The sequence below is a fragment of the Trachurus trachurus genome, assembly GCF_905171665.1.
Source record: "Trachurus trachurus genome assembly, chromosome: 11".
In the NCBI taxonomy this organism is placed as follows: domain Eukaryota; kingdom Metazoa; phylum Chordata; class Actinopteri; order Carangiformes; family Carangidae; genus Trachurus; species Trachurus trachurus.
The window spans coordinates 20942481-20963498 of record NC_139904.1 but is presented as its reverse complement, the minus strand read 5'-3'; the positions used below and the strand labels follow the sequence as shown (position 1 = coordinate 20963498).

Genomic DNA, 21018 nt, shown 5'->3' with positions numbered 1-21018 from the left:
ACAACAAGTGAGACAGGTAAGCTGATCCATGGGAAAGCATCTTGCTGGATTAGGTTAGGTCCCTCAGGATGGAGTGTAAAAAGCTTGTTCTTGTTGCAATAAAAGCCGAGAGGGATTGTTAGTCAATCAGCTAGACTAAGTCCCTCTTGGTTTACATTGACTTTGAGATGAACAGTCCATTCATTAGCTAGTAGTGGCCCCTAATGTGTGTTCTTCACACCGTGTCACAGCAGTGTAAACAGTATAGAAGTGTGTGAAACTTGGCCGACATCAAAAGGAAAATGGTTTCAATATAGTGTTGTAAAAAAGTCCACTTAGTAAGAGTTGTTTGGTTGGTACTTGGTTATGGATTTTCAGATCCTTTAGTTGAATAGATGTTTCCACAACATCCTTATTTCAATGCTCCCCCTTTCTGTTCTGGCTTGTGAGAAAGTCTCAATACATTACTGCCTCATCCTAACGCTATCCACTTCCAGGACCACCATCAGCTTTGGTGCATTGAAACCCCAGCTCAAGGTTTCCCATGTCCGTACAGGTTAATGTTACAGTTCCCCATTCTCTCACATCATTCTCCTCATCTTCTCATGACTACATCTGCACAAAAACAGCAGATGAATGTTGTAAATCTAACATTAGCTAACTCTGGCCTCCATTAACCACTGGTTTTACAAGACAAGACCAAGGAAGGATGGTGGCTAAATACCTGTTGAGCAATAGTGTGTTCTTTGGCTTGTGGATTAACTTTAAAAACTTGTTATTTCATGCAAAATATCAGTAATTGTCTCTCCCCTGTCGTTGTTTCATGTTGCCTCGTCTGTCTTTTTACTGTTGTCGTGGAAACTGACATGAACTTCTGTCCTTCAGTCTTTCAACATTACAACATTTCTAGAAGCCTCCTTCATCCTTTGTGCAATTAGCTTCTCGACAGACAACATTACTGTAATATTTCAACACTTTCCAACAGACAGTAACTCTTTGCACCAGATGTTTTACAACAAATTCCTTCACTTACGATGAAATCGGGTCAGAGGTGAGCTAATCTGAGCCCACTGTCACCTGAACTCAACAACATTATTGGAAACAAGCCATAACATCTAATCTAATCTGCAGTGTGTGTTGACACACATTGATTTGTTCTTAGTACAGTTTCACTTCCCACATGTGCATATGGTATAAACTTGACTGCACAGCTGGCAAGGTCAAGGGTTGACCGCCACAAGTTTAACAATGCCTTCAGGAGGTTCCTGCTCAGAGGTGTGTGGGTATTGGGTGTGTGTAAACAGATAGGTGAATGGTTCAATGATAACACTGCATTGTAAGTCAGTGTTTGAGCTAGGGAGGCGGCATATGTGCTGGATGATACCCCTGCGAGTTGTCCCAGAGTGTGTGTGTATGTGTGTGTGTTTGTGAAAAGACACTGTGCGTGTGTGATTATAAGTAAACACTGCAAATATCTACATGTCTCCTGCAAACCAGAGGTTCCTAGCAGACACACACAGATGAGTATTCAGACTAGTGGTGTGTGTGTGTATAGATTGCATATATTGGAGGCTTCATGGTATGTGTGCTCAGCTAAAATAGGAACATACTGTGCTGTATGTACATACATAGGCTGCATGCACGGCCAGAGCAGAGGACGTTTTGCAAATAAAGACTTGAGTCACAGGATTTGAGAAACCGTCAGGCAGCGAGCAACCTCTGGGCGAGCCGCATAAGATTAGCTGTTTGTTCTGCCACACATGAGGAATTTTGTGTATGCCTCCATTTAGCAGCTCGGGTATGTGTGTGCAGGTACTAAAAGAGGTTTAAACAGTTGCTTTGAACCGTCTTCACTGATGGTCAGTACAGAGGAAGGTGGTCACTTTGAGTTATACATGCAGAAGGGTGAAAATACAGCAAAACCAAGCAGAGACAGCAGAAATACACTCATAAGCACACACATACACAACTTGTATAGGGGGGATGGTTGTAACACTTTTTGTCTCAGCTCCCATAATTTGCAGAGTGTTCATGGTAGGGCTCTCAAAAGGCGACCCTTTTCATGTAGGCCTATGTATTTTGTACACATTCAATTTGTACAATTTCAATTTCTTCAATTGAAAAACTTCTGTTTTCTCTCGTTACACTCTGAATCAAACAGGTGGGGGAAGAGAAATCCGCAGCACTACCTGTAGTTCGCTATGATTCTTTGATCACTGTGTCTCATGCGGGAATTAGGCGGTCAGACCTGTACTGTGAAGGAGGCTCAACATAGCCAGGCTTTGTGTTCATGATGCAGCTCAACAAAACCTCATATGATTCTACTACCGCACGAAATGGAGCGACAACTGGCTGATTTCAGCCAAGAGCAGCAGGTTGTTATAATGGATCGATACAAAAAACCACGATCGTAGCCTGAAGCGACAGTGTTGCTGGAAATATGACGAGAGAGAAGACTGCTTTTAATTTCTGATGGCTGAACATTGAGCTGCTTTTAAATATGACGCTTTAGAAGAACAACTGTTGTTTTAAACTGTGTTTTCATATATTTCACAGATCGCAATTATAAAATGCGAGTATGTGTTTTATTGAAAGCAGGCTGGTGTGCGTATGAAAATAGGTCATTCTGGTATTATCAGAATATACATATTCTGATAATACCAGTGAATGCAGAACATGTATCAATGGAAACCTTTCAACAGGAGGTCAGAAGCAGATCATACAATTCCAGGAAAGATGGTGACACTTAATGACACTTACAATAATAAAACAACAAAGGTAAAAGGTGTAACAACCATCCCCACCCCTGTCAGCCATTGTTTGACTCGCTGTACCACCATGGTGGTTTAAAATAAACATTGATGAAATTACTCATATTTTACCTAAGAACCTGCTCTTTCATCTTATACAAGTTACCTAATTCAAACTTCAATGGTATCAATACTTTTTTTTGGCTGTAAAACCTACACACTTATTGACACAGCCATGCAAATTCACATGCAATGTCAGGGAGTGAGTGGGTACACATGATATTACGTAATCACATAACTCTAATGTTAGTCTAGCCCTTATTGGTGAAAATGATGCTGTTACAACCATCCCTGGTCTCCCCTATATACACAAAGATGTGCATATTTATAGGCTATGTGACATAGTATCTCCTGAGTTTTATTAGCACATTTCAAATGGAAGTTTTAAAAGGTATAGGCCAACTTACTATATCATCAAGATATAGTAATTCACCATACATTTGATCCATTTATGCATTAATTACTGTTCACCCTCAAGTAGAGGAATCCAGTTCAACTGTCCATACATAGTAAGTATATGAAAAAAATATAATTCTTATAAAAATAAGAAGGGGGAATAAAGGTAGCGGTATTTGCATGTCAGGTTTGTTGTGTGTCACACATACGATTGAATTAACGAGACATAGGCTACTAATTGAATTACAGTAATAAGAGAGAGGAAGACACAGGGAAAACCCAGACGTATTGGGGAACAAAGACATAGACACGAAGGTGTCTAAGAAGGTTTCTAGGTAGCATTGTTATGTGAATGGTGGGGATGTATGAGCAGTAGGTTTATTTACTGGATCTGGATGTGAAGAAAATGTATGGCTGAGATAAAACTGTCACCACAGAGAGACAGAGGAAATGTCCTCATTGAGGAGTGGGTGTCACACACTTGAGGATGTGGCCAAGAAATTAATTAATTTGCACATTTTTTTTGTTAGTCTAATTCATAATTCCTTTTCTTTATTAGGCTATTTTACTACTCCGATTTATGTTGAATTAAAAATGCCTAATATATTTATCCTTTGCACCTGTTAGGCCTACTGTTTGGTGTTATGTTTTTGTTTTCCCTGAATGTTTTTGCACTTTTATCCTGCTCTTAATTTTTTTTATCCTGCATTATTATCCTAGTGTATTTTTCAATTGCTCAATAAAACGATAAAAAAAAAAAGATTCTAAGATTTAGGCAACCCTCCTGTGGATCAACAATATTAGCAACACAACAAAAACTATCATGTTCAATAAACCTTTGCTCCATGCAAGAATCTAAAAAAAACAAAAACTCGTGGTCCCTGATGACTCGGTTGAGCCCATGGTCGAGCCCCGCCTTTTGGAGGGCGGGGTCAAACATGGCGTGAATGGCACGTTGAAGGGGCGGGGCTCTGTTGAAATTACTATGCCACCGCATCCTCTCTCAGCTTTCAAAAAGATTGTAGACTACGACGACACCTTTGGACGTGACTCTTCAAAACCTTATCGAAGACTTTTATTTGGGAGTTTTTTTTCTACATTTTTTTTCTGTGTGTCAAGTTTAAAAACCTAGAGAAAGCAGCTGCTGTGCTATGGCAAAAGGAGAAGGAGGTGAACAATACTCCAGCGCCAGTTTATTGAATAAACCGGTCAGCTCGGATGGCATCACGCTGGCTAGGAAGGTGGGTTTCATTCATTATGTTTGTTCAAAATTCAGCCTCTGTGGCACTTTGTTGAAGGTTTGTTTAAAGCAGCAGATGAGTGCAGACGGTGGAGAAGCCGGTTTTAACTTGAATGAATGGAGAACACCGGTCAAATGACATATTTCTAAAAGGAGGGACCCTAACGTCTCACAAGGCGCGCGCGTTGCTTATTGTCATATTTCGCCACGGGAGTGAACCAACATTATGTCGATTAAATGTCTCAGACGACTCTGAATCTAACGAAATTTTTTTTATAAAACGATGAAATTACGAAAAAATAAAGTTAACCGAAGTGGACGAACCCATCCTCCTCTGGTCTGCCGAATATCACGAGACAAAATGGTTTAAATCACACAAACCAAGGCTGTGTACGGTGTTTGACACGGAAATAAACCAACTTTCAGTTATAGTTTCTCTCTGAACTGTAGCTACTCACATGTGTTTTCGGTGCAGTCATTACCCCAGCCACACAGGGCTAATTTTAAATCCCGAAAAGAAAATGCCCCTCGTCTCACTTGAAGGCAGCACCTCCTCGAAATATGCTCATGCTCTTCTTATAATAGCAGAGCTCTCCACATTTATTATAGGCCATAGATAGAAATGTTGAAGTTGAGAAATACCCTAAGGATTTTTCTCGTTTCATAAGGCTGCCATTGAGTTATAATGAAATGAACAAAGTGAAAATCAAAGTAGAAACGTGAGACAAGACCGACCAGCTTTTATTAAATAGGAAAAGGTGTGGAGGGAGGCTGCATCCTTCACCACTTCATTGGAAACGGTCGCTAGAAAAGGTGTGTTTGGTGTTGCGTTCATGGGCCCCCGTGAAACCCCATCTCAAGAGAGGAATGACAAGTTGGCGTTTATTGTATCAAAAACATTTAAGACAACCACAGCCATTGGTATTGATCGTATCGATATTGATAGGTGTCCTTCTATTTCAGAGAAAAATGTGATGCACTGTCGCAGCAAAATGAGGAAGATACATTTTTTCATCCCTTTTTGACATAGCCTAGTTGTTATGGGATATGGGAAAAGCTTTCACTTTTAACTGTTTAGTTTCGCTTTTATGTTACTTCTCAAGAATTAACTGAAAAAAAAATCCCTCCTGATATGGTAATCTAGGGGCATTTACGAGTGTAACTCCCGTTTTTCCTGATACCTCTGAATGCAGCAGGAAGTAGTGGTCATCAAGGCGACGTGTCAGACACAGACAGAGGGAGCAGGCTGGGGATGCTGCCTTAAATCAGGAATTTCTATGTACTGGTGTAGACTATTCAAATAGTTGCATCTAAAATCCAAAATGCATTTACTACCTTTTGTGTATTGGCTAAAAAAAACACCCAATTCAGTTTTCTATTTACAGTGATAACATATCATTACTGCTGCCGCTGATAACAGAAGCAGTAGCCATTGAGCTAGAGGAGGGGCTGCATTTTATTGCTTTAAATGACCACGTTTACAAAACTACATTAATATATATGGAATGAGAGGCACTGCATAATTTTGCAGACAAAAGCGGCTACATATAACTCCTCTAATCTAATAGGGTGCATTATGCAAAGTGCATTGTTTGAAAGCTGTGGAGAAACAGAGTGCACACTGTTGCAAAGATACATTCCTGTGTTGGTCACATAGTCACTGCAGTGGACTTATTAAAAAGAGGAGTGGAAAAAATGTATACATACAAGAAGAGCAGGTGTAGAGGAGTTTACCTACACTGTCACACAAAAATGTTGTCGTCACGGGCCCTTCGTCAGCCGTAGACCAACCGGCCCCTGCCGAGTTTACAGCTGCATTGTTTAGTTCAGAGGGGGGGACGTGGGAAGATCACATGGCAGGGTCAAGTTTGAACCATGAGACAGAGCGTTCAGTACCATGGAGACCTGACCCGAATCACCAGAGTCCTACTGTTGTAAGGCCAACCATTGTGTTGTTCAATCAGTGTTGTTAGAAGAATTACCTCTTTGCTTTAAAAGGTGCTGGTTTCTCATTTCAGCCACTGAGCGTTTTGTCACCTAAACAAAGGCTTCGTTGGGTGTATCAACATGACAGGAGCTGGTTTTGCTCAGTGTTGGCACAGTCGTGTGGGAGTTGGATGGCTGTTTTCTTGTCAGGAGGTAGAAGAGCGGTAATGAGCCCGAGTATCAAGGCCATTCTTATAAAACTGCTCCTCACACAGGTTTATGTTTTGTCCGAGGCTGTTAAACAGCAGCGGTGGTGAAAACCTCTTTGACAGACTGAAAAGAGGGCCGATTAGGCAGCAGCAAACACAACCTTTTGATTGGCCGGGGAGGAGGGTGTGTATTCACTCCGACACTGGCCAGAGCACTGGTCAAACTGGCAGCCATCCATTTGGGTGTTAACGCAGCGCTGCCAAGGTGCTGTCTGCCCGGCCTTTAGTGTGGGTGACACCATGGTGTTGTCATGGCCCTGGCCCTGGCCCTCGCCAACGGTGATTTGTGCTTCTATTAAAGGAGTCGTTTAGAGTCTTGTCTGTCGAGGGAATTATTACATCTACAGTGAAGAAGACCAAGAAGAATGAGCCCTTGTTAGAAAACCAAGGGGTTCTTGTTTCCCCAGTGGCTGTCCCTGACTTCAGCCAAATATGCTAGTGATAGTGAGCTTTACTGCCAGCTGCACTTTTAAGACTCTGACGATTTAAGAATTGAGGCCACATTCCCTGTGAGGCTTTAAAACTCTGTTATTGCCTAAATGGCGAGAAATCGGTGAAGCTAAGGATCGAATGATCTACAGGTGGAGGAGTGTTGCAGTGCTGCGACAGAAATGGAGAAAGTTGTCTATTTATAAGCCAGGGGGAATATAACTGTGCCGCTGTATTACAGGGACCCGTCACCCTGACAGGGTTGAACTCCGGTTGTCAATTTCGCTGAACTGACCTCTCCTATAATTATGCGGGCTAAGGCCTGCCAAAGCCTGAAAAGGGGGTTTGTTAGCAGCAGCTGCAAATACTTAAAGACACTTTCTGTAAAAGTAGGCTAATGCGTAATGTGAGCTAAGTGAGCATTCATTTGTTAGGTAGATTAACAGATCTCATGTCTGCTCTTGTATAAAAATGCTTTTTATTCCACTCCCACTTAATGTCTCGTTCATTTTCCGCCATTAACTGTGTTTCTCGCTTCTGTTCCTCTTCCCTGTTTTTCTCCAGCACGAGCACAGGAACAGGTTGTCGGTCTGCAACAAGATCTGCTATGCCATCGGCGGAGCGCCCTACCAGATCACTGGATGTGCCCTGGGCTTTTTTCTGCAGATTTATCTTCTGGATGTAGCTCAGGTGAGTTGGTTATTAAAAAAAAAAAAAAAATCCTCCATGATCACACCTGTCCACATATTTAGTGTCACTTTTGTAACAGTCCTATATATAGCCACCCCGCTGTCCTTAAAGAACCCCGTTACTGTGGACGGGAACATAGTGTGCATCCACCACTGTCCTTCCAATGCTGTCACAGTATGTGAGGTGGCATTTAGAGGCTTGGAGCTGTACACGATCCTTCCTGTGCCCTCACAGCACCTCTTTCATAAGACCACATTCAAGACATTGTGGCCGCCAAAAGCTCGCCAACAAATGGTCTGATTGTCCCGGAAAAAATGAAGAGGTGGAACAGTCTTCTCTCTTCTTTCCATTATTGGCTCCATGATGGGGGCTCCACTGTACAAGAAGGCTTACAGGGGCTTATTCTCAAAAATGTAGGGAGGGTCATGGGGAGAGAGAGAGATGGTGATACTGGCACCATGAGGAGGGGGCTCGCTTTAATGGGCTCTGACACTGATCTGATGGTAAAGGCCAAAGTAACGTGTAAGTCAGCAGCCTCCCAGGGTTTAAGCTTTTGTCCAGCGGCCGAGGCTGCTGATTGAGAGTCTATTAGACGACACAGCATGGTGCAGATTGTACAGTGAGGAGCGGAGCGTTCACGCTGCCTGGCTTCCACTCGGTCTCCCCCGAACAAAGCTGAATGAACCGCTGAGACGGGCTGAAGTTGCCAAGTGGCACCTTCGACGGCTCGCTTGTGACTTATATTTAAGTCTGTCTCTCACTACCACAGCACTAATTGCACTAATCTTTGTGTCTTTCTGCTTTCCACAGTTGGACCCCTTTTACGCCTCCATCATCTTGTTCGGAGGCAGAGCATGGGACGCAGTCACGGACCCCACGGTGGGGTTCCTCGTCTCCCGAAGCCCATGGACACGTTTTGGACGCATGCTGCCCTGGTAGGTCTATATACCCAGCTGTCTGATGCTGTTGATTCACACAGTGCAAGCTATTTTTAGAACGGCAGAGCAGAGCCACGAGCTGCTCAGAGCTACGCTACAGAGGCTCATGGGATTTCTTGGTTTCCCTCATCAAATTGATCAAATACACAATCCAACAACTCCAACAATGGGGGCCAATTTGCCAAAATGTTTAACTATCCCTTTAAATCCAGATAATCATCTAAGGAGCGCCTTCCTCTTCCTCTGGGTCCCAGTCAACTCTTTTTCCATTACCTTGTTGATGTCACTGGAGCACCCATTGTTACGTATTTGCTTTTTTTGAGAGAGGGGGCTGCTGCTGTCATCTTTAGTGAGTCAGGTGGTCCTCAGGGTGGAAGATTTCCAGCTTTCCTCTGTACATGTGTCACAGTGTTTGGGGGTGGAGCTTCTTCCTGGGAATGGCGCGTCATCGTCATCCCCTACAAGGGGATGGGTCGTGCTGATGCAATTCATGCTCTACCACTTCCTTATTGCCCACACATGCGTGTATATTCATTCAAGCCCCCTCCCCCCTCTCCCTTTCACACACACAGATGCACACAACTGCTGCTATGCAAACTCGCGGTGGCAATAGAATAACCCACTGAAACAGTCCAGGCCGTACCACTGACGCCCAAACACAAAGATACTGAGCCCTTTTTTTGTTTTTTTAACTAAACATCTATAAGGAGTTCATGCAGCCGCTGGTTTCCCACAGCGCGGCCTTTGGCATGGCATTGACAAATATAACTTCTGCCTGCTACCGGGGCTACACAGTCAGGAGGCACACAAACCGTTTTGCAGACTAAATTCCTCCGACACTGGAGTCTCTGTCTGTGTCGGACACATTTTCAGCTATTTGACATTTTAATATTCAAAATAATTTTGAATTTGACACATGAGAAAAGAGAGAGCCAGACTTATTATTCTGGTTTTATTTCAGTGTGACCCGTCTGTGGCCTCTTTCTTTGTGAGATCCCTTAATGAAGAGCAGCGTGGATGGAGACAAAATGAATGTTAAAACGTTGTGTGTGTGTGTGTGTGGCGCTCAGCCTGAGGGAGTGGGAGGCTTCAGGCCTTTTTCACAGAAAGGTTACTGACCCCTTTTTTTTAACCACTACTTCCCATCCCCCACATCTCCGCTTCTTCTCTAAGCAGGTTTATCTGAGTTACTCATGAATATCAGACTGTGACTTTTTGTCCAGGGTCCCACTGTCGCCAAAAATTGCCCGTGGAGCTCTTGGTCCATGTCCGAGAGGGAGGTAAAATTCACACGGCCGTGTTAGATAAGTGCGGTGTAAGGTGTCAGACGCTGGTTATAGAAATGGCCGCCAGCCCCTTGTCAGCACCGAGGATGTTTTACAGCCAGTGTCTCTTCAGTAGTAGCTGGCAGGACGTGCTACCTCATAAGGTGGCCATGACAGAGGAGGAAAAGGGAGATCAGGATGTCGTAGGGGGTCTCGGCACCTTCATAACGAGAACCACACATCAGTGATCTATTTACCCCCTGCCTGATAAAAATATAACATATGTGAAGAGCAGCACAGCTGGGAGTAAAATGCGGCCATTAAGGTCCCCGGTGGTTTCCAATCCCGGCTTCCTGTGTTAACGCTCCCTCGGGTGTCACTGTGGAGAAAACACCTGCATAATTAATTTACACAGAATACAAAGGAATTGCCATCCTTTACAGCTGGTTAGAGTATTTTTGTCTTCGGTGAGGAAATAAATGTAGAGCACATATACACATGTGCAAAAGATATTAAAATCTTGTTCTGGATGAGCAAGAATTTACTGAATGCATAATCTGGTGGAATATTTAGAAATAACACAATATTTTGCATTTCGCTCGATAACCACAACATCTGTGCTCTTGTCAGATTTATTGCTTATGCAGAAAATGAATCTAAATCAACTTGATGTCCTGGGGGATGATCATGTCGCAGAGGAGGTATATCATCGTTTCTGTAATTTTCTGTCGGTGCAGAGATGCTGACATGTGAATCGAAGCCTCTCAAAAGTGGGTCATTCTTCATGTCGCTGGTGGAGATGCATCCTGCCTGTTTTACCGTCAGAGGTGTGTGTGTGTGTGTGTGTGTGTGTGTGTGTGTGTGTGTGTGTGTGTGTGTGTGTGTGTGTGTGTGTGTGTGTGTGTGTGTGTGTGTGTGTGTGTGTGTGTGTGTGTGTGTGTGTGTGTGTGTGTGTGTGTGTGTGTGTGTGTGTGTGTGTGTGTGTGTGTGTGTGTGTGTGTGTGTGTGTGTGTGTGTGTGTGTGTGGGTGGGTGGGTGGGTGTGGGTGGGTGTGTGTGGGTGGGTGTGTGTGGGTGGGTGTGGGTGGGTGTGTGTGGGTGGTCGGAGGAACGACCGGCATGTTAGGTCATGTGACTGACGATCATCACGGCCACGTAATGTGTACGAGGAGATGAGGAGAGCAGCGAGGAAGACCACTGGAGCTGCTTCATCTTGAAAAATCTCTGTGTTTAGGGAAGTGGGGGAGGGGAATAGACATACTCGTCTCTGATTGGTCGCTCCCACAACACACCACCTCGCTCAGCCAATAGCGCCGGGCTAAAAGGCCCGGTTAGGATTTTTAAAGGGTGACTGAGGAATTCAAGAGGTTACTACAGTTCAAAGATGGAGCAGAATGATTTTCAGTGCTGCTGCTGCTGCTGCAGAGCCACAGGAGCCGTAACAAGTGACAGACCACAGCTGTCTGCCGCACCCTAAACACAGGATTTGTCTTTAAACACTCCCTGGTAATAATCCATACCTCAACTTCTAGAAATTCTGGACGTCTGTCTTGCTCTGTATGAATTTAAAACCAAGATGAGATGAAGCTTTTATATTGATTATGTTTTTTTTCATTATTTTCTATAGCAGTGTTTCTTTTGCTTATTTCTTGGATTTTGAAACAGAATATTTCACAGATCTTTTACAGCTGTATACACACCCAGCCCAGCGGTGGCTGCCAGAAGAATAAATTCACATATCAGACCTATGACACAACAGTTACCAACCAACAGAGTCGCTGAGATAAAGTCACCCCTCCCTGCTAGTCAGCACGGATATTTCAGAGCACATATTAATACGACTCCAAGGGGTGAGGGGTCTACTCTGCACAGTGCTTATATGTCACTGCAGTCCTGCAGGCTCAGTGCAAGTCTGAGCTTGGATGCTGAAGAACAGCATGCACCCATAAAGATGCAACCGGAAGGTTTATTTAAAAAGGGATTCAGACTTAATTTTGGATGTTGATTTTTTTTTTCTAAAGGGGCGTATTTCCAGTAATGGGTCAAACTGAAACAAGAGGAAGTGGTGTATATAATTTGGATGATAACGCTCATTTCAAGTAAATGGACATTAACATGCACTTCTGTTTGTTCTGTATCTGCTTCCACTTGCACACACTGACTCCCAGAGTAACTTTCCCCAAGTGTACAGTTAATCACATCACATGCACGAGAGAGCTCATTGAACGCTGCTCCTGACGTTTCTCTCTTTAAAGAGATGTAGATCATCAGAGTTCAGATGGATTAAGTTGATTAGCTTCTAGTGAAGCCGGTCTGTTTCTGTGACGGGACAGAAGCCGGTGCCTTGGTGAAGTGAGTCACCGTATTTTCATTGGATGCTGTTGTGGCCTGTTGTGTTGCGTACAGGACGCATGATTTCATATCCTTTCCGGCGAGGCTGCGTAACCTCATTAACAATAGAGGAGCAAGCCGGATGACCTGAGACACTTCCTGTTTTACAAGCTAGACTACATTTTTTTCCCCTTCCCGTGCCGGTCAGAGGTGTGGTTTCTACCCAGACCCTCTGTGATTGGTCAAGGTTGGTGCGGCCTTAGGTAGAAGTCGAATGAAGGGCAATAAGTGACTCAAGGAATTCCATTCCCACAACACTTATGCGTTTCTCCTTCACCAGATACAGTGACGTCATGGTTGAAGTTACGGGAGGAGTGACGTGTGAGGCAGAAAGGGAGGCAGTGTACAGGATGGCACGGCTGTGTTTCCAAAATTGAAACACGTTCTTGTTAATATGAGTCTTTGAAATGACTCACACGTCCATACTTGTCTCATTAAACATCATACAGTACGTGTAACATGTAAGAGAAACCGAGCCAGCAGTCGTTCGGTGTGGTGACGCTGACCAGGCCGCATTCTTCCAATATTGTGTCCTCTCATAACCCTCAAATCCTGACAAACATCAAGCTCAACTTGTTCCACGGCCCGGGGACATCATGTCCCTGGTAGTGACGACAAGTGAGGGCAAAGTAAACGCAAGTGAAGTCCTGCTGAGGGAAAGTTGGCACAGACTGAATGAAAGACACACTTGATCGGCCACAATTTGTTATGTAATGAGTGGCCCCATCTTTTCATGATTGTTTACAGACTGGGGGTGTTTCACGCTCGAGTAGGATCACGTTTTCATCCACTGATGTTGTTGTTGTTGTTGTTGTCCCCCCTTCTCTCTCTCCCCCCCTGTCCCTCGTGCAGGATCCTGTTCTCTACCCCTCTGGCTGTGATTTGCTATTTCCTCATATGGTATGTTCCTCCCTTCGAGAACGGCAAAGTCATCTGGTACCTAATCTTCTACTGCCTCTTCCAGACCCTCATGACTGTGAGTACTTCACTGAATGTTAAATCTATGTCTTCAGTGTAAAAACAGCAATTTGCCCCTTTCTTTTCTTTTACAAAGGATTATTTCATGGTTTCTAGTGTTGGTGCTAAGCTAAGATAACTGATGATATCTTCATCTTTACCACACTGACATGAGAGCAGTACATCTACTCCTTTATAACTGCTAAAATACAAATAAACACATTCCCCAAAATGTAGAGCAATTCTTTTCACTTTTTGAATGACCAAAACTGTATCACAGAGAGGTATTAACCTTTCATTCTCTGTTTTTCTTTGTCTTTGTTATCAGTGCTTCCATGTGCCATACTCTGCCCTCACCATGTTCATCAGCTCGGAGCAGAAAGAGAGGGACTCGGCCACTGCATACAGTGAGTATCACAGCAGTCGGTAAAATGTAAAAATTGTGGTTGTCTGAATGAGTCTCCTCACCGAAAAGACATTGAATGCATCACCTTGTCAGTGATTAAACGTTTCCCGCGATTCTTTCAGGGATGACAGTGGAAGTTCTGGGCACCGTGTTCGGCACAGCCATCCAAGGGCAGATAGTAGGCATGGCCAACGCGCCCTGCGTCCCGGGTCCCGCCGACATCCTTGCAGACCTGAATAACAACAAGTCTGTCGGACTCAACGTGTCAGAGAATGGCATCTCCCTGGACCACACGGTAAACACTCTTCTTTATCACAACCTAACTGTCAAAAACCACGTGAAAGGACTGTTTTTCTAACTGCGATCCATCTCTAATCTGATCATCTCTTCCTCTACAGAAAGTGGCCTACATGATCGCCTCCGGCATCATCTGCTTGATCTACATCATCTGTGCTGTTGTTCTTTTCTTCGGTGTTAGGGAACAAAAAGGTAAAACATCTTTCTCCATCCCCACCCTTTTATTCCAATCCAAAAAAAGACAAGTTGTATATATTTCTTTACTTTGCAGATGTTGATCTGGCCTTTTAAAGTGCTTATTGAATATGAAAAATGACTCCAGCTGAGTGTCTCTCATGGCTTTTCACAAATAACAGTCACTTATGTTCTTGATTGGATGCAGATAAACACACGTCTTTCATGTGACAGAGCTGTTACTGATGTTTGTGTTGCGGTCCAACGGGGATGTACAGTTACAGCTGAATGATATGGTGTGACTGTGGGCTGACGTTTTGTGAGAACACTGAGGCCTTGGTTAAATTGGAGGCCTCGTGACCAGGACGGGGCCTAATAAGACACAATTGTCCAGGAAAGGATGAGCCTGAGAGGCAGCTGTTAAAGTAGCATGAACCAAAAAGCCATGCTAGGAGACGGGAATGAGATAGATATGAATTTAATAGATGAATATAACTACAAGTCATTTTGCATCTTTGTTAATCGTTTCTTGCTTTCTGTCTTTTCAGAATCTTTTCGTCCCAGGTCAGAGCCCATGTCTTTCTTCCAGGGCATTAGGCTGGTGATGGGACACGGACCGTACGCCAAACTGGTCATGGTCTTCCTCTTTACCTCACTGGCTTTCATGGTGCGCATAGACACACACACACACACACATACAAATCAATATGTCAGCCCAGTATTTTGTCTGTTTTCTGATGTGAAGTTTGTTTTTCCGTTACCGAGTTCAGCCGCGAGTGTCTAGCTGCTCTGTGCTACCAGCTGGAGTTTACGTAGCACCACAGTGTTGACTCGCGGTGTCTTATGTCTGTGTGTGTGTTTGTGTTTTTAGGCAACAAAACTAAACCGAAGTGTGTGTGTGTGTGTGTGCTTCGTCCCACAGCTCCTGGAGGGAAACTTCGCTCTGTTCTGCAGCTCCACGCTGGGCTTCAGAAACGACTTCCAGAATATTCTCCTGGTCATCATGGTGAGCACAACACACACAGAGACATAGACACACAAGTGGCATTTTCAGACACATAGAGATGGGTGCTCTGCTTCCATAGCAACGACCGCATTGCTCTCATCACCTGAAACCTCGGACGGCCCGTTTGTGTGGAATAAGTGGAGCCATTAGCTTCAGAGCGGAGATAAAACTTTATCCCCCAGGAGCGAACGCATAAATTGTTTTGGGTCACAAAGCCTCACTGTCTCGCTGCCCGTTTCCATGATGTGTGTCCACTCTGACTTGCTCTGCCTGAATGCCGCCCCATTCCCACGGACAGTGAAGGAGCCACAGTTGCTTCTCCTTTCATGTCACGACCTCTCGTCTACATAAACCTACATACAAAGAGAAGTCTCGCCTATAAAGGAATCACTCAGGCTTTAGTCGGACAGGTATGAAATCCAGTTAATCAAACATTGTGCCTACTGTAGCGCAGCACGGCAGCACTGTACAGGCTGAGAAAGTGCAGGTTAAAGAGGTTGAAAAGATTACACGCTTTGATCCTTTACTTTATGGAAAGGATTACGAAGCCAAGGCAGTGACCTTTTTTTTTTTTTTTTTTAAAAGTACACTTATTTAGTAAAATGACTTTCTACAGGCTTCAACACTGTGCGCTTTCAGAGCCCCAGCTCCTTATAAAGTTACCCTTAATCAGCACTAAGTGATCCTAATCCTCACCTTCAGTAACTTGATGAGATGACGGGCTAATCTGAGAGGCTCCGCTCTTACTAGAACAAAGATGAGTCGCACAAATCAAACTGAGAGGAGTTATATAAAGGTGTGTTGCTCAAACTGCTTTGCCAGTTTTGTTGAAGTTCAAATGCAATGAAAGATTGAATGAGAGCAGCGAGGCAGACTGTCCAACAGCAACAAGAAGGAGCTTTGTGTGTGTGTCTGTCTTTGTGCCAAAGCGAGCCACGTTTCAGAGAGCATGTTGCACCGTGTGTTTCTCTCCTGCCCCCATGATGTCGCACACAGCAAATGAGCCCCATAATCGAGGCCTGCGTAGTGTTCGTGTGGTAAAGGAGCAGTCGTACTGTGCTGCACTGTTTCAGACACTGAGATGAGTGCGTATAAGGAGATTTATGAGCTCCAGTCACGAGATAAAGTCAATTAACATATGATGTTTGATTTCTGAGGAAAATGCTGATAAGACTCGTCGGGTGTGGGCGCTGCGTGTGCAGGCAAGTTTAGACCGAGCTCAGCCGCTCACATTAACGCTGATACAAGTTCAATTTTCTGTTGCAAGTTCAAATTCGAAGAAATGAGATAATGTGTTCACTCACATAACCACATAAAAAGGCTTTAGCTGCCACACACGTTTGTCATCGCAGAGGCAGAGATGGTGTGTGAGCAGTGTCAGGCCTTTGCTCATAATAATTAAAATAAGGCTGGTGGAAAAATACTGTTGCACTAGGGCTGTTTCTGTTGTCTTTACCTTAGTCAAACACTGAAGGGTCAGAGGTCAGACTGATCTGAGCGAGCCCTCTGCCCCCCACCCCGTCGTTAGCATGACCCCTGTGGAACGTTGCATCTCGTTGAGCTCGAATTTGTTTTGGGAAGAGCCGTAGAGGTCGTATTACCTTCCTTCCTCGCTGTTGTGTTTGGCATATACCAGAGGTCAGAAGTGCTTCTGCATCGCCGGCCGCTCTTTACGTCTGAGGCGGAAGCTGAAGCATTTTGAGAACGCACCTAAAGTCATGTTACGCAACACAACACAGAGGATCCACCGCTTTACGCTTCTCTAGGTTCAGGCTAACTCGTAATAAAGAGCCTTTTTGTGGAATTTATTGAAACCAGTTATTGGTTTCAGTTTTGTGTGTTTGTTGACGAGAAACAGCTGGTTAACCGGAATTTAAATGTTTTCTTTCCCCCCACAGCTTTCCGCTACCCTGGCCATCCCCTTCTGGCAGTGGTTTCTTACTCGCTTTGGGAAAAAGACAGCGGTTTATACTGGCACCTTGGTAAGGCCCACAGTCACGTCCAAACACCACTTCTAAGTCACATGAAGCCTGAGATTGACAGGGTGTAAGAGTTATCCTATGATTTCTAAGACGACAGCTCTGGAGTCTTTTAGGAAGTGAGATGTTAGGAAGTAAGGCTCTGATGGACAGCTGGCTAATGTGTCTTCTCTTCTTCTCAGTCTGTGGTTCCCTTCCTGATCATGGTGGTGTGTGTTAAGAGTAACCTCATCGTGACCTACATCGTCTCCTTCGCTGCCGGGGTCGGAGTGGCTGTGGCCTTCCTGCTGCCCTGGTAAGTACCCGCACTGCCTCCGGGTTAGCTCTTACATGGAGTAACATGAAGTGTGTAGGTGAACCAATCCTGAATCTTTTTATTTCCTCTCAGGTCCATGCTTCCTGATGTCGTCGACGATTTCCAAGTACAGAACCCCAACTCCACCGGCCACGAAGCTCTTTTCTATTCCTTCTATGTTTTCTTCACCAAGTTTGCCTCTGGCGTCTCTCTGGGCATCTCCACACTCAGTTTAGAGTAAGTACAAGGTCACACACACTCAAACACATAACCTTAATCGGAATTTTTTTAAGTTTGTAAAAAAAAATCTAATACACTGGGACACAATTTGAGGCTAAGCTGCATCCCCCAGCACCCAAATCCCACATCAAAGCAAGGAATTCCTTTCGCTTTCATTTGATCAAGTACAGTAAGACTGTTTGTGTGTGATGAGTTCATCCATCACATGATCCACTCTACAGCAGTGTTGGCTTTTGATCAGCCTCATGGTGGGAAACCTTCATATCAAGACAAAAAAATCTTACTGCTTTTTTTTTTTTACTCTTGTACATTAACACTTGTGTGGTCATTTCCATAATTCTGTTTCTCCTCTCTGTAGTTTTGCAGGCTACATCAGTAGAGGCTGCTCTCAACCAGAGGAAGTACATATCACCTTGAAGGTGCTGGTTTCCGCCGCCCCACTGGTTCTCATCGTTATCGGCCTGACCATTTTGTACTTTTATCCGATCGATGAGGAGAGGAGGCAAGGCAACCGCAAACTGCTGCAGGAGCAGAGGTAAGGCTGAGGACTGAGAACCTCTCCTCTGCTTGGTGTGTGTGTGTGTGTGTTTGAAACTCCAACTGAAGTCGCTTGTAGATTGAAAAGGTTCATTTTGTTCTCTTCTTAGCACTAGTTGTACCATTCATTTTAAACAGACAAATACAATAGGAGGTGTTCTTTTACGCTTCTGAGGAAGACTGCAGGTGACAGTTGAAATTCAGCTGTCACCTACTATTTAAAATAAATAGTTCAACTAGTGAAGTCACTTGTGTTTGTGTTGCAGGGACAACGAGACAGATTCAGACACTGACTCAACAGAGCTGGCCAACGTGGTCTAGGACGTTTACGATAAACTCACGGACCAATCGGGTGAGTGACTGGCATTTTGCACTGGGCAGGACCAACGGACATGGACCTGTCGGATCATACAGACACTGCCTTGTCCAATCACATCGCTGCTGCTCCACATCCCTGCAACTCGGTTGATTCTTCAAAAGTATCGCCTCGGCCACGCTGAGGCCTTTCTAAAGACAGATTTCCTACCGTCCTCATTTGTGACTTTCTCCTGGCATGAAATTTAGTTTCCTCTTTTGTTCAGTCAGAAGTCGTGTGTTATACAAAAAGTAAGGCTTTTGAAATCTGAGTACAGTGGAAAAAAACAGTTTTTTAAAAGGTTAGTCTGAAAATGGGATGCTGAAACTGAACAGTTATCATCTATTACAAACCACAACAAACCTTAATGACCTTGAGCTCTGCACTAAAAACATCTTTGCACTTCAAAGATGTAAATATCATAAGAAACTTGAACAAACAGTGACATGGCCTTAATTTCAGCCCTGGTGTGGGGTTAAAATTCAGAACTGATATCTGTGTCATTCACTTGCTCCAGAGTCATTGACCTGTTGTGTATGTTGCGTTTCAAAAAAATGTTTAAATGTGTTTTGTAGTTCCACTGTTTCTCCTCATGTTTTAATGAAACCAGTTTCCATTTCATTCCCGTCCCTTTTTTTTTTTTTTCTGTAGGAAGTCGTGTTGGAACTAGCAGCCTGACAGTAACAGCTGTCACTGGCTCGTTTTAGTTCCCCATCATAATACTGTAACCACTACATAAGTAAAAGCTGTTAGTTTGTACACATAAAAAGCTACAAAGTTTATCCAGCAATTGCATTAATTACATTTCTCTTGTATGACAGCTACTGAAGACAAAGAAAGCTTCTTTTCTCTAAACTTTCTTTCATTTCCTTAATATTGAACAGAACGGTGACTACCGCCGGTACTAATTGAGAGATATCATTATTTAAATATTTATTAGTTATGATTTTACAGTTTTTTGTTTGTTTGTTTGTTTTCAATTTGTGTTTGCCCGAAAGTCGTACTTCTTGCAGTATTTAAATGTATTTAAATCTGTAGGGAGCTTTTCCAACTGGATTTAAAAATGAGGAAAATGTGGTGTGATACAAATTTTAAAACATTCACAGGCCTTTTAATGCATGTTGCCATCACTACTGTCTTTGCTCCATTGCCTTCAAAAAGGGAAGCATGTAATTGTGAAAAAAAGAAAGAAAGAAAAGATTTGAAGGTGGGGATGTGACTTGTTTTAGTCTCCCTTGGATGTATTATTTTTCTTTGTACATATGTATGTTTACAGGCAGAACCACCAGGATGCTTTGTGATCATCTCAATCCCTGTCATGAAAAAAAGGATTGACATATTTCATATCTGTTGATGTGGAAACGTGTACACAGTGTCATATGTTATACATACTGTTCCATCCTTGACATGTTGTTCCTGACAACTGAGTTGCCAAATGTGAAAATGTTCATATTTCATTAACTTTATTTTATTTTTCATTGTTTGTCCTCATCAGATGATGAGTGTACATAGCAACATGGTGCCATTTACACCAATGAACCCTGTTAAAGTTGTACATCATGTAAATCTCATCCTGTTTTATTTTGTCAGAGTTTTGTCTTTTATGGCTCTGTCGCTGACCCTCACGACTCTTGAGGCTGTAGCCAAATGTGTGAGCTTTAATCCTACTGGGACACACAGAAGCCTTGTGTACATGCCTCCTGTGCATATGTATATATTGTATGTAAACCTGTAAATATCTTTGATATTTGTGGCTGCAAGTGTAATGTATATTGTACTGTAGTTATTTAAGGAAAAGATGTTGAGATGGAAAAAGATATTGTTAATAAATACTAATTGATAATGTGTATTGTGAACAAGTTGTCAACATGTCTTTACATGAAGCACATCCATAACTTGAGCTGGAGCCAGTTTAAACCCGAGCATGAATCTGGAAGAGATTTTTAATAGATCACACATCAAATAGGCAAATGAGCCCTAACCCAATGCTATGGAAATCCTATAATTATATCAGTATCTCTTCAGTACTGATTCTGGGATTGTCATAGCTTCCTATAAGTGCCATCTAACTGTACTCAAGTGCACCAATAGAAAATCTAATACAAGATAAATAAAATACAGAACAATACAATATTAATAACATTGTAGATTAACATCTCATTTGAGAAATGCACGGAACAATAAAGAATTACAGGAAGCATGATGTGAAGAAATTATCACTTAAAGAGACCATTAAAGAACACGGGAGGCTGCACACTTACTGGCTGCACACTGCATGGCTTGTCATATTTCCATTGCATGCATTGAATGGTATTTACTGTACACTACTGCCATCTAGTGTTTATTTTTCTTTGTAAAATCACTTCACATAAGAAGTGAAGTAGAAATCGAGTCGCTTATGAATCTCCTTCCTATCATATCACTACACCCATTTTATAGC

At 43.3% G+C, this 21018-nt stretch overlaps 1 protein-coding gene across 1 annotated transcript; it reads left to right on the top strand.

Annotated features, from left to right (window-relative positions):
* Window positions 1-4195: 4195 nt before the first annotated feature.
* mfsd2ab (MFSD2 lysolipid transporter A, lysophospholipid b) lies at window positions 4196-20425 on the top strand. The gene is made up of 14 exons (XM_083982001.1): window positions 4196-4426; window positions 7614-7739; window positions 8550-8674; window positions 13185-13308; window positions 13618-13696; window positions 13818-13990; window positions 14094-14184; window positions 14715-14833; window positions 15089-15172; window positions 17071-17154; window positions 17334-17446; window positions 17540-17683; window positions 18045-18221; window positions 18490-20425. Exons 1-14 carry the CDS (start codon window positions 4337-4339, stop codon window positions 18542-18544), a joined length of 1584 nt encoding a protein of 527 aa, XP_083838127.1. The 5' UTR covers window positions 4196-4336; the 3' UTR covers window positions 18545-20425.
* The last annotated feature ends 593 nt before the right edge of the window (window positions 20426-21018 follow it).